The sequence below is a fragment of the Narcine bancroftii genome, chromosome 5 (genome assembly GCF_036971445.1).
Source record: "Narcine bancroftii isolate sNarBan1 chromosome 5, sNarBan1.hap1, whole genome shotgun sequence".
Classification (NCBI taxonomy): Eukaryota; Metazoa; Chordata; class Chondrichthyes; order Torpediniformes; family Narcinidae; genus Narcine; species Narcine bancroftii.
In genome coordinates, this window is record NC_091473.1 from 251,736,418 (window position 1) to 251,749,359 (window position 12,942).

The window sequence follows — 12,942 nt, forward strand, 5'->3', positions numbered from 1 at the left end:
TTCCTGAATGATCAATTAACCAAAGACACTGCCTCACTTTTTTGGGCTCTGTTACTGCTATTATTTTATTTTATTTTTGATAGCATTGTCATAAGATGGTTATAATTTGTACATTTGCTCTATGACGCTATTGCAAAACATCGAATTTCATGGCTTGTTCATGACAATAAATCCTGATTCTGCCCTGGCATCTTCTAACATCTTACTCATCGCAGCACAGTTGATTTTAGTTTGAGATGTTTTAAATACACAGACACAATACAATGACATGCAAGAGAACCCAGCGTTTTAGGAAAAGGACACTTCAGGACCTCTGAAGAGGGAAGACATTCCACAGATAAATAAAATCTTAAATTCCGATGTACTGATCATTCAGAATGTTGGTAGCACGAAACAAACTTTGCATAGACTCCTTCATGACACAAGAATGCATTGCATGGTTAAAGACCAGACGTCTAGTTTGTCACACCAGAAACTTGGTGGGGAGAAGATAATAAAAGGGCAAAAGGTTACGAAGGGAGGTTGTCATTGTATGACATTTTATTTTAGCAAATACAGACTCCCAGGATGTTCACAACATCTTGGGCAATTTAGAATATAAATATTCATTTTGGACAAACATTGCAGGAAATTGGGTCAGAACACTGAGCACAACAGGGTGGGATCTGGACAGGTTTTCCATTCATAGTACAAGAATGAAGTTAAGATAAAAATACATCTGGTCTCAATACAAATATTGTTATTAGGATGCACTTTTTTTGCATCTTGGATCACATTCCAGAATAAAAATAACAAGTGCAGAAAAAAAACTATAACCATTCAGTGAAATACTGATAACTTGAGGGGAGTTAATCTGAAAACCTGCTCCACAATTGCACCAATATATGATTTTCGGTTTGAAAGTTTAGCTATCGGTGAGGCAGCAAGCTCAATGCCAAAGTTCTTCATCTTACATTGAAAAGCCACCACCAAAGGCCTGGATTATTACAGAGTTAAGATGGCAATTTCCCCCCCCCCCCCTAAAAGCCAAGGAGAGCAAATTGCCTAAAACAATTCTAACATAATATTTAGGTCGTGCAAAATAAAACAATTTTTCATAAAATCATTTTTATCTAGAATGTGCATTTACTAGACAGATTCAATTATTTAATCAAGATTCATCCATAGTTATTAAAATATTCATACACTGCTATGTCATTCTTTTTAAGTTACCATCAGTTGTAATGTTTTTTTTGGGGGGGGGGTTATGGAAGGAGAAGCTCTTGGCATTTTTTCTGTAAAATTTTTTAGGCATTAAGTGTGCAAATATCCAAAAAATTACTCTAGCCAGAACAGAGAAAGAAATGTGGTTTAAATTAAAAAATTTATTTACAGCACAGTAGAAGCAGATTCCGGCCATTAAACTGTGCCACCCAATTCCACCCAAATTAACCTACAGCCCCTAACGCTTAATCTATTTCACCATAGCATTTAGAAAGAGCTGTCCAGGTTAAGCAAGAGCTGGGAGCAAAATATATGGGGCATCCTAACATTGATTCCAAATTCCTGCTGCTGTTAAAAGAATCACCTGATATATTCCTCAACTGAATCGGAACTACATCCAAAAAGGGTGCTCTGAGCCATCTGATAAAAGTTGATGTAGATTTAAAATAAGTGGTAGATCTGGAGAAATGAATGCACATGCAAGAATTTGGGAACAGAACCGTTTCATCGGAAAGCCGTTGACTTGAAATTTCAAGAGACTCGGGACATCTGGTCGAAGAGGGCTAGTAACAGAATGAAACGTGGGGGCTGGCACAGAAGACAGAATGGTCTCCATCTGTGCTGCAAGGATGAAGTTGGGGACTTTGATTTCTGGAGTGATAAGCACCCGGAGGAAGCAGCCACAGTTTGTCCGCGTGGAGAAGAGCGTGGCAGCCATTCAGTCATGAACATTAAATAAAAGGCAGTTATGTCTATTAATCAACAAGCAAGGGCGTGTTGGAAATAACTCCATTAAATGTTTGAAGTGAATGTGTGCAAGTTTCCAGATTTGAACATTTGAATAGGTGATGAAAGGTCATCAGCTTCTCGCTGCACAGATGCTGTCTGATCTGCTACATTTCTAGCTTTCTATTTAATCTATACAAAAATGCCAGTGAAACTCAGCAGGTCATGCAGTGTTCTTCATGTAGCAAAGATACATAACCAACGTTCTTGTCCTGAGCCCTTCTCAAAGGTATGAGTTAAAAGCAGGCAGGCACCTGAATAAAATGGTGTGGGAGGGGAGTCAGGAGCATAGGGCCACAGGCAAGAAGTCATAGGTAGATAGGGGTAAGAGTAAAATGCTAAGTGATACGGTCAGGGGATAGCTCTCTGAATGGAAAAGGTGGGGGCGAGAAAGGAAAAAAAAAAATCAGGGGAAGAAAGGAGCACAGGGGTGGGAAGAAAGAGGGAGTTCAGAGGGGAATTGGAGGAGAGACGAAAGGATCTAAAGGCACAGGAAGAATGAAAGCTTGGAGAGGAGTTGAGGGAGATGAGGGGGTCTGAAGGCTTGGGAGGGTATTAAGTCTGCAGCTGAGTTCCACCATTGTTTTTCCCCCCACCCTAATTCATGACCTTCCACAAACATCTCCTTTAAATGAATCTGAACCATGATTCATAAGTTGGCACCATTCTCTCAGACACCACCATATTGCTGGATTTCCCTTGGCCTTCACTCAATTCAACATTCTCTTTGTGCCCTCCATCCCTTTCCCCCCCAACAGCAAGCCAAATCACTTGGTTTCTCACCAAGTCATGGACCTGAAACATTAATTGCATCTCCGATCTGCTGAATGCTTCCATTTTACATTTTGTGGTGCAGAGTTTCAAGATGTTTTGGAACCAAACTCTTGGATTAAGATCTGGACTCAGCCAGGAAAAATAAAGAGGTAAAAGGAACAAAAAAAAATTGCTGCTGGACCTGGCGCATTGACCACTGGTGGATGCAAATCCCTCAAGACGGAGGCTACCACCTGGTCCAAAAACCTACAATCACCAATTTGGGAATCAGCTCAAGGAAATCTGAGCCGGATGCAGCTACACTGAGTCCACCTTCCAATGTGATCACAGCAGATCCTTTCTCCTTTGCTTCCCATAGACCCAACTCTCTGATCTTTCAAAACTTCATCCACTCCTCATTAATACTTCACAAAAATAATCTCGTCTCCACCGTCCTCTGTAGTAGAGAATTCAAGAGATTCACTGCCTTCTAAGAGAAAAAAGGCAGAAGTTGTGAAGGATTGGGTTTTTAATTCTCAGCCACATGCTAAATATGAAGCATTAAGAGCAGCAGGTACAAATCGATTTGGATCACAAATTTTGGTTCTCCCACCTCACTGAGAAAGGAAATTTGCAAGCAGAGGGCAGAGCCATGGGCATTTCCAGTTTTTCACACATGATCAAAGATGAATTTCTACACTCAAAACTCCATGACCAATTAGTATGCAAGTCTTCCAGTGCATGTTAAATGATCCTTCACAATAATCTTTGGAACCTGCAAGGAAAAAGTGCAATACAAAAGTGCAACCCCTATTGGATTCCTTGCAACAGATCCACGACATGTAGATTTCAGAGACTTGAGACATGTTTTACAGTTGCGACCGTCTCTGATGACATACTTTTGGTCAACTCAAGACTCCATAAAACTCAACTGGTGAGGTCACCAACAGATTGCAATGCACAGTCATTGGGTGAAGTTACAGTTAGCTGAGAATTTCAGTTCCTATCCCAAGTAATGATTTGTGACCAACATTGCTGAAAGGACTTAAACATGTATGATTTCATTGCTTAGGTCAGCCATTCTCAACAGTGGCACTACAAGCCCCCCTGAAGGCCACAGCATATTTAAGGAGGAGGGGGGCGCCATGGACTCAAATCATAAAATGTTTAAAAATTATTTATGTAGTCAGTAGGAGAAATGTACTGAAGAAACCAACTAAACTTGACTGCTTCACAGGGAAGGGGGCCCATAAACTTTGAGCAGCGGTCCAAGGGAGCATAAAAGAAAATAAAGTTGAGAATGGCAGGCTTCGTCAGTTTAAGGTGTTTCTGTTAGAAAAAGCTGAACCTCACAGTCAATCCATGTGATAATGTGTTGGAAAAATGTCCAAGGGGCCCACAATATTCAAAACTGTTTATCCAGCTGGCAATGGAGCCACTTTACCAATGATCATCTTTGATTAAAATTTGGAGACATCTCCAAACCTCATACAACTTTCTGTTAACCCTGGTTAAATCTGCTGTATGACATAAATAGGCACCTTTATGGGAAGTGGCTGAAAAGCAAAGCAGAATTTCTTTCTATTAACAACTGGTAGCCACGGTTCTGCCTTTACACAGATGTTTCGTGACTTATTGGGCAAGTTTTGGTTTAATGCCAAAATATTCAGTCACTCCCGATTCATTGCATCATCCTAAGATTCTACCCCTTAAACCCAGCCCAGAAAATGGTGTTCAGTGACCTCAGGAGCAAAAGCTATTTGGCAACTGCTAATTGTCCTCACTTCCAAACCCTTGCCCGAATTCTACCTGCCTGTCATGCCTGATTACTTTCTGCTCTGACATTGATAGATTGGGAAAACTTAAGGAGAACACAGGTCCAAAGGTGGAGCAGGTATTCAGAGGGAGTTTGTCCCTTCATCCTGGCACCAGGTACATGTTGGACAGCGGGTCAGAGAGAGATTCTAAACCATGATTCTAAACTGTAACCTACATTAAATCTGGTAGTTTCAAACAACAGGCAAATATTAAGGATACAGGCATTTATCTGTATATCTATAAGTAAATCTATAGATACAAATATATAGTTTAGAGGTTTTCTCCCCACATCTTGCAGTGTAGATGAAGCAAATTTGCACAATGCATTACACGGATTATGCTCAGTGAATTCATAATTGTCCCATTCATTACAAAAAAGTGTAAAATAGACTTTCCACCTGCTACTGCAGAGTATCCCCTCACAGGTTTTCAACAGAGACCGAGGGTTTTCTCAGGAAGCTTGTTCTGTGTGACTCAGAAGAAAAGCCCACCACGTACTTCAAGTTCAAATAACACGTTACAGTCCCGCGTACACCACAAAATATTAACCAATGTTAATTTGAATGAGCAGCTTCCAGTTCTGAAGTCAGTATCCACTTTGCCATGCTGCAGAATCCAGTTTTAACAAACAACAGGGATTCCATTGTGAGCTCTCATGATCAAACATAATTTGCAGTCCGCTTAGATATCTCCATTAGTCGTTGCAACGGACTGCACACAAAACAGTCTCCATTGTGTCAAGTTTCATTAAAAATTATCTTCATTGAATTGCACTTGCTGATTCTAATCTCCCCATTTTTTTTGGAGGGGAGGGGGTGGGGGGGGTTGGCGAATAGGAGGGAAGCCTTCTTTTTAATCACCAACATCTGTATCTCGATCTCCAATCAACCAGAGAATATGGAAGCTGAGTGCAAGGAATCCTGTCCCCAGCAAGTCACCCAGAGCAGTCAGGTAAGGAATAGAGAAATTATCTGGATCCATGCCCCGCCCCCACATCCAATGAATCATCCAATCAGCAACATAGAGCAGGATCAGCACCTGTATTTATAACAAAGAATCACATTTCCTGTTACAGCAAACCACTTGCTTTCAAAATTCTCAATAATAAACACCTGCACATCGCAAACCTGTGATGTATATGTACAATATAGCCAGGAATAACAAGTATTGATAAAAGCCAATCTGCACTATAATTTGAAACATTTTTGAGCCAGGTACAAATCGGTGGTGAAAACCGTCATAGTTCCCATGGATTCCCAGGAACTCTTCAATCAGATGTGACAATGTACACACCCATACCTCTCTTCAAACAGAGAATTTTAATTCACAGATTTCACACTGATCTCTTCTACACACTTAACTTTTCTCACATTCTCAAATCCTCAATTTTCTGCTTTATTTTCTCTGATTGGGCATGGAGTTTCTGAAGGACTGGAAGACACAGCAGGTCCAGTTTCCACCCAGTGCTTTGCTGAAGGTAACTGGTTCTTATTTAGTATTGGGTGTCAAACAAGCAGAGCATTTTATTTCCTAACCACTGGACAATGCACTAGATTCAGAAAATGACAAACTGCTTTAGAACATGTTCTGTATAAATAAAACTCAGATACCACATATTACCTCTTCCATCCCCAGTGATGTTTATTACTCTTGACCCACCATTCTAAAACGGGGGCCACAACACATTTAAATTGTGACATACAGCACAGTAACAGGCCATTTCGGCCCATGCTGCCCGATTCACACCCAATCAACCCACATCCTCGGTGTATTTTTAAGTGTTGGAGGAAACCGGAGCCCCCGGGAAAACCCACACAGTCATGGGGAGAACATACAAACTCCTTACAGACAGCGTGGGATTTGAACCCCAGTCCCGATCACTGGCATTGTAAAGGCGTTGTTGTGCTAACCGCTACGCCAACTGTGCTGCCCTTTAAGTAAATGCCTTGTTTTCACCTCATATAAAACAATTTTTAAAAAATGCAGTCAGGAGAGAGTTGCGGAAGAAACCAAAACTTCACTGCTTCACAGGGCAAGGTGCCCATAAACTTTGAGAAGAGTCTGGGGCCAGGGCATAGCTTACAAAAAAGGCTGAGATGGCTGCTCTAAATAACAGATCATTTTTTAAAAAAAAGAACCAAAATATTCAAATATCAGTATTATAATCACCAAGCTCATTCAATGCCCCCTCTCTTGCTCCAGTTCCCCTGCAAAGCATTTCATTTTTAAACCTGGTGAGGGTTCTTTGTTTTATACACCATTCTAAAGCCAAAAAGGAGCCCAATGACCAAACCTATTTTTAATTTCCTTTCCCAATGCAGCCCTTTGTGCTTTAATTCTTTTTCTTTCCCACCCCACCACCCCTCCACGTCCTCTCCCTTTTATTTTATTGAATACTATTCTCTAAATCTAACGACTTGCATTAACTGGTGCTAAAATCACCACAGCAGAAGACTCAGACAGACTGTGGCCGACTATGATCCTTGGCTTGGTTGGCACTGTGTCCAAATAGCCTGCACGTGCAATCAAACTGGAGAACCAGGTCCCAGTGTTCCATAACGTACATCCCAACAGTCACAATGGGGGGGGGGGGGGGGGGGGAGAAATAGTCTAAGGTAACACCAATAGCTCAAATCAGTACTTTACAGAACTCCAATTGTGGGGGGGAGGGGAGGGGGGAAAGAAACACAAAGGGATTTCAACTGTCAATAAGGAACATACTTGCAGTAAAGCAGCCATCATGTAGAATGCTATAAATATTGGTGTAAGTGTTGTATGTCCCCCTTGCATGGAGTTGATGATGTACAGAAAGACCAAATGTCCAGGAACAACAAGAAGAAACAAGACTCGAGATGACCTTGAATTCAAATCTGCAAAGAAAGATACAAACACTTATTCTCTGCAGCAGGCAAAGCACACAATTCATCACACAACAGCTCACTGAGAAGAGGGATTTAGCTTCCCTTCCACAGAAAACCTAAAATCCCACTAATCATGAAATCTGCTGACTAGATACAAGACCGTTTGTGGCACAGTTAGTGTAGAGGTCAACACAATACCATTACAACACCAGCGGCCTGGGTTTAAATATGGCGCTGTCCGTAAGGAGTTTGTACGCTCTCCCTGTGTCTGTGTGGGTTTTCCCCGGGGGCTCCGGGGAAATGTTTGGGGTTTGTAGGTCGATTGGTGCATTTCACTGAGGGTAGGTGAGATACAAACCATAGGACATAGGGAGAAAAATTTAAGGGGACACAGGGAGTACTCTTTCAATGTTGGGAGTGTGGAACGAGCTACCAGCTGAAGTGGTGAAAGCAGGCTCAGTTTTAACATTTAAGAAGAATTAGGACAGATATGTTGATGGGAGAGGTATGGAGGGCTATGGAATGAGTACAGGTCAGTGGGACTAAGCAGAAAAATAGTTCGGCACAGACTGGAAAGGTTGAAGTTCTATGGTACAGCACGGTCTCATGGGCAGGAAGGACTTGTCAGCGTGCTGTACATCTAATTTAAAAAATATTAAAATTTCAGATTTTCCATTTCATTTCCTAACCATGGAAATTATTTTAGCTGTGTAATCACTGCCTACTTGATCTCAGTGCTAACCTTACCTTGAGTGCTTGGTTGCAAGCTTTCTACCAACCAGAAGGGAATGGAATATGGAATGTATTCCCTGTGGACTTCCAAACATTTAAACCAAAGCCTGGGGCCTCATCTCATCAGTTTTGATTGGGGAAAACATGGAACTGATGCTGCTTTCGATATCAGGTTTTACATTAATAATTAAACTGCAAACTCTGGGGAAAATTTAGGAAGCAAGAATTTTTCCAGAAGAAGCAAGAATAATAGGTGTCACTTTCTGAACTCGTGGGACTTTGGGTTTCCCAAATGTTTTAACAGGGGAATCCCAAAGCTGTAACTGTGCAGATTGTGAAACCTCTCGTTAGACTCTCGCCACTAGTCTGTTTGTTCCTCAGAGTTCTGAAAAGTGAACAGATTACCTAGTTCTGTTTTGAATGCAACTACAAAACTCTTTCAGGATTCTCATTCCAAGTCTCAAGCTGCTGAGGAAGGAAAAAAATGCTTTCTTTTATTAATCACCCAAAATCTGTCTTCTGACACAGAAAACTGGTTCTCCTTACTATGGAGCTCAAGATATAGGGAGAGGTTAGATCGGTTGGATATTTATTCTCTGGAGTGTAGGATAGTGGTTTATAAAATCACGAGGAGTACAGATAAAGTAAAGCCTCACATTCTTATTTCCCAGGATAGATGATTAAAGCATTAGAGGGCATAGGTTTCAGGTGAGAGGGTAAAGATTCAGGAGGGACCCAAGGGGCAACTTTTTCCCTTCAGAGGGTAACTCTTAACTGGAAAGGGGCTCCTAGAGTAAACTATAGAAGCAGACACAATTTATACATTCCAAATACATTTGGATAAAGATATACTGTAGATAGTAGGGGTTTAGAAGGGCAAGGACCAAATGCAGGCCAATGGGACCAGCCTAGAATGTCAACTAGGTCAGCAAGGATGAGTTGGGCTGAAGGGCCTGTTCCATGCTATCTGACTCTTGGGTCCCCAGTTGGGCTCCTGAAGGGTCACAGGGACAACTTTAACTCAGCTTGATGAGCCTTATGCTGAGTGAATTTTTAAATTTAAATAGAATTAAAAACAATTATTTAATTTAAAAAAAATTTGGACATACAGCAAGGCAACAGACGCTTTCAGTTCTTGAGCTCTTGGTGGTCAAATACCTCAATTAACAGACACCCCTATACATTTTGAAGGGTGGGAGGAAACCCACACTGACATGGGGAGAATGCACAAACTCCTTACAGACAGTGCCAAATTCAAACCTGGGTCTTTGGCGCTGTAAAGCCTCATGCTAATCACTATGTTACCCATGAAGTTCATAGAAACTGGTATACTTTTCTTACTGATCATACCAGACAGTTCTCACCTGAGCTACAGAAGGTTCGGCAGGGGCTGGGGCAGCTTTTGTGCATGCCTCCCGGCACTGCACCAGGCACGGCAGAGAGGTGGAGGTAGGTCGAAATTCTGCTGGCCTGCACAGCCACCAGGTTACCACCCACACCTGAGGAGAAAGAGCACAAGTCAAACTCAGCACAACACATCCCACTGATTAAAAAAAAAACGGGCAGAAACTTTCAAAAGTATTTCACAATTTTATCAAACTTTTGAATGGGGACACGAGAGACAGCAGATGTCGGAATCTGGAGCAAAACTCAACCTGCTGGAGGAACTCAGCAGGTCGAACAGCATCTGTGGGAGAAAAAGAACGGTTGATGTTTTGGGACACATCTAGATGGTGTCTTCCTTCCACAACCTCTGTACACTGCAGGCAGGGAGGGCCTGAAAGATTAATTGAGTGCTTGCTAATTATGATCTCTTTATAAAAATTTCTGGGGTGACAAATTTGTATAAATTTAGTCTTGATAAAGGGTTCAAATCTGAAATGTGGACCATTCTTTTTCTCCCGCTGATGCTGCAAAGTTCCTCCAGCAGATTGTAAAAGCACGATGCCGGAGAAACCCGCAGGTCAATCAGTGTCCTTTACATAGTGAAGGTGAAGGCTAGAGGCTTTCATCAAGAACACTGTTTGACCTGTTGAGTTTCTCCAGCATCGTGCTTTTACTTCAATCGCAGAGCCCACTGATTTTTGTGTTTTACTTCCTCCAGTTGATTGGGTTTTTTTTGCTCCTTATTCCAGCATTTGCAGTCTCCCGGGTCTCCACTTTTCTTTACTAGTCTGTCGTTTGAGCAACCAATCCCACAAGCGGCTCAATCCCATAGTGGGCTTTTGGAGCCCAGGGATCCTGTTGGCCAAATGGCTGACAGAATCAGTTTTGGGGGTGGCTTCACTAGAGGGCAGCAGTGAAGCAGCATTACTTTTTCACTGGCCAGAATGTCATTCAGAACATCAGCCTCACTGCAGCTCAAGCCAAGGAGTTAGGAGGCAAGAAATTGAGCTGTTACACCACCATTCTGTTACCACAGAGGCTGTCATGTACATAGTTAATAGGACTGGGAATTCTTCCCACCACACTATCAGCATTCCCGGGCTCTTTTCTTTTTTTTTGCAAGCAAAGAACAGAATTATTCACCCCACAATTCACATAGTCCCAGCTCCTGCAAGTTCCCCAACTGGTTTACAAAAAGAAAAATCTGCAGTTAAGGGAGAATGATCATGAACATGTTACATGCAAAGGTTAGCAATGTTTCCAGTGCTTCGTAATGGGGAATGTGTAGTGGAGAAAGCTAGCCATTGTTGGGGTGGGCTCTGCAGACAGTTTCTGCGAAATTTACTGTGACACAATCTCCTAACCATTGCTACTCTTTTCACCATTTAATATGTCCAAGTAAGATGTGAAATCACCTGTTGGAGACACACAACTCCATACCATTCTGCAATGCAGGCTGGCATTTTTAATCTGGCCGTTCAAAATTAAAAAAACCCCCACTAAAATGTAAAAGCTTTTCTCTGTGCATTCGGTATTTCTCCAACCCGAAAAACTTACTGCGCACACTTGATAACGATACTTGCCATTGATAACTGGGGTGAAAACAGCAATCCCTGCAAAGTTTGGATCCGATACGGTTTTATCCAAAATTAGCCCTCCAACACTGAAAGACAATCACATCACACAGTTACAACACAAACTAGTATCACAGGGCTTAAAACTTCATTGCTTTGTTTCTGATATTTTCTTACTTCATAAGAAGTGGCTATTCGAACCATCAAGTCTATTGCAATCGCATTAACTTCTTGGTCTTAAGAGACAAGATTATTAGAGCAAGGGCTTTTCTTTTTGAAGTAAGAATGAGAGGAGACTTGATAGAGGGATACAAGATTCTGAGAGGTATGGATAGGTGGACAGCCAGCTCCTTTATCCCAGGAAGAGAATAGCAAACACCAGGGGACACGTTCAAAGTGAGGGGAGGGGAGGGTTAAGGTGGGATGTCAGGAGTAGGGTTTTTAAAAAAAATATATACAGAGTAGGGGGTGTCTAGAATGCATCCTCAGAGGTGGTACAAAACTGTACAATAGGGACAATCAAGTTTCATCGAGAGGCGCATGGATAAAAGAAAACCTGAGGGTTATGGATGTAAGGTAGGGAAGGTTTAATTTTTGTTTTGAGTAGGTTTATATAGGTCGGCACAACATCATGGTCTGAAGGGCATGTACTGTGCTGTCATGCCCAATGTTCTCTGAAACTTTTCTTCACCCTTTTTAGCTTAATATATTCTTCTTTATGACAACAAATCTCAGACGATAAAGTGGCTAAATTTGAACTTTTTATAAAATTTAGATGTACAGCACAATAACAGACCATAACAGTCCATGAGCCCATGCTCCCCCCAATACACCAATGAATCTACAATCCTTGCATGTTTTGAAGGGAGGGAGGAAACTGAAGCACCCGGTGGAAATCCAAGCGGACACGGGGAGAAGGTACAAACTCCTTACAGACACCTGCATGACAAAATACGTAACCAGCTGGTTAAAGTCAGGACCCTCTGACTGCATAAAGGAGGAACTGGCTTCTCTAAACGGAAACGTTAATTGTGACACATACAGGCTTGCACACCAAGCATTCTCCCAATATTTCTTGTGCACATTGAAACCACAAGGTAACGCTGCTGGGAAGTAAGGTAAGATACTAAAGCCTTACTGGTCATACCTGCTAATGGTCATGGCAATAATGACGGGTTCCCAGCCAGAGTACAGCACCTCCCGGGTGGCTGGGTTCTTCTTTGATACTATGATCCACAGAGGTGTCAGCGCCACGAAAAAAGCACAGACCAAAGGGTTGATGTAAGGATGTGCCTCTGTAACCACACAAACATTTACATGAAAAATATAACACTTTTAACAACTATATGCTTCAACAAATGGATTGGAGATGAAAGTGTACAACACCCAGCAAACAGTCTTCGTCACAGCAAAGTTAAACACGTCTGCAGATGGGGTGGCCCGGTTAGTGCAAAGCTGTTACAGCACCAGCGATCGGGACCAGGGTTCAAATTCACCGCTGTCTGTAAGGAGTTTGTACATTCTCCCTCTGACTGCGAGGGTTTCCTCTGGGGGTAGGGGGCATCAGTTTCCTCCCATAATGTATAGGGTGGTAGGTTAATTGGTGTAATTGGGTGGCACAGGTTTGTGGGCCGAAATGGCCTGCACCGTACTGTACATCTAAAATTTAAATTAAATTTAAAAAAATTTAAAAGATGCTGGGGACAGGTGCAGTACACAAATTTCACAACAAATCTGTTTTAGTTGGAAAATAAACTCTAGGTTAGTAGGAGGGACAGAGTGGGTGGGATATTTTGGTTGCCATAGGCAAGTTGGCCTGAAGAGCCGGT

The 12,942-nt window shown here is 42.0% G+C and overlaps 1 protein-coding gene across 4 annotated transcripts in view; it reads right to left on the reverse strand.

Annotated features, from left to right (window-relative positions):
• Positions 1-509: 509 nt before the first annotated feature.
• The window catches only part of LOC138765195 (solute carrier family 41 member 1-like), a 52,894-nt gene continuing 40,461 nt past the window's right edge, over positions 510-12,942 (reverse strand). For all 4 annotated transcript variants that reach the window (XM_069942128.1, XM_069942129.1, XM_069942127.1 and 1 more), the window contains exons 7-11: positions 12,261-12,408; positions 11,123-11,202; positions 9,518-9,652; positions 7,282-7,430; positions 510-5,598 (exon numbers count right to left, since the gene is read on the reverse strand). In XM_069942128.1, coding sequence (XP_069798229.1) covers positions 5,413-5,598; positions 7,282-7,430; positions 9,518-9,652; positions 11,123-11,202; positions 12,261-12,408 — 698 coding nt within the window. In that variant the 3' untranslated portion in view covers positions 510-5,412. The remainder of the gene's footprint in view (positions 5,599-7,281; positions 7,431-9,517; positions 9,653-11,122; positions 11,203-12,260; positions 12,409-12,942) is intronic.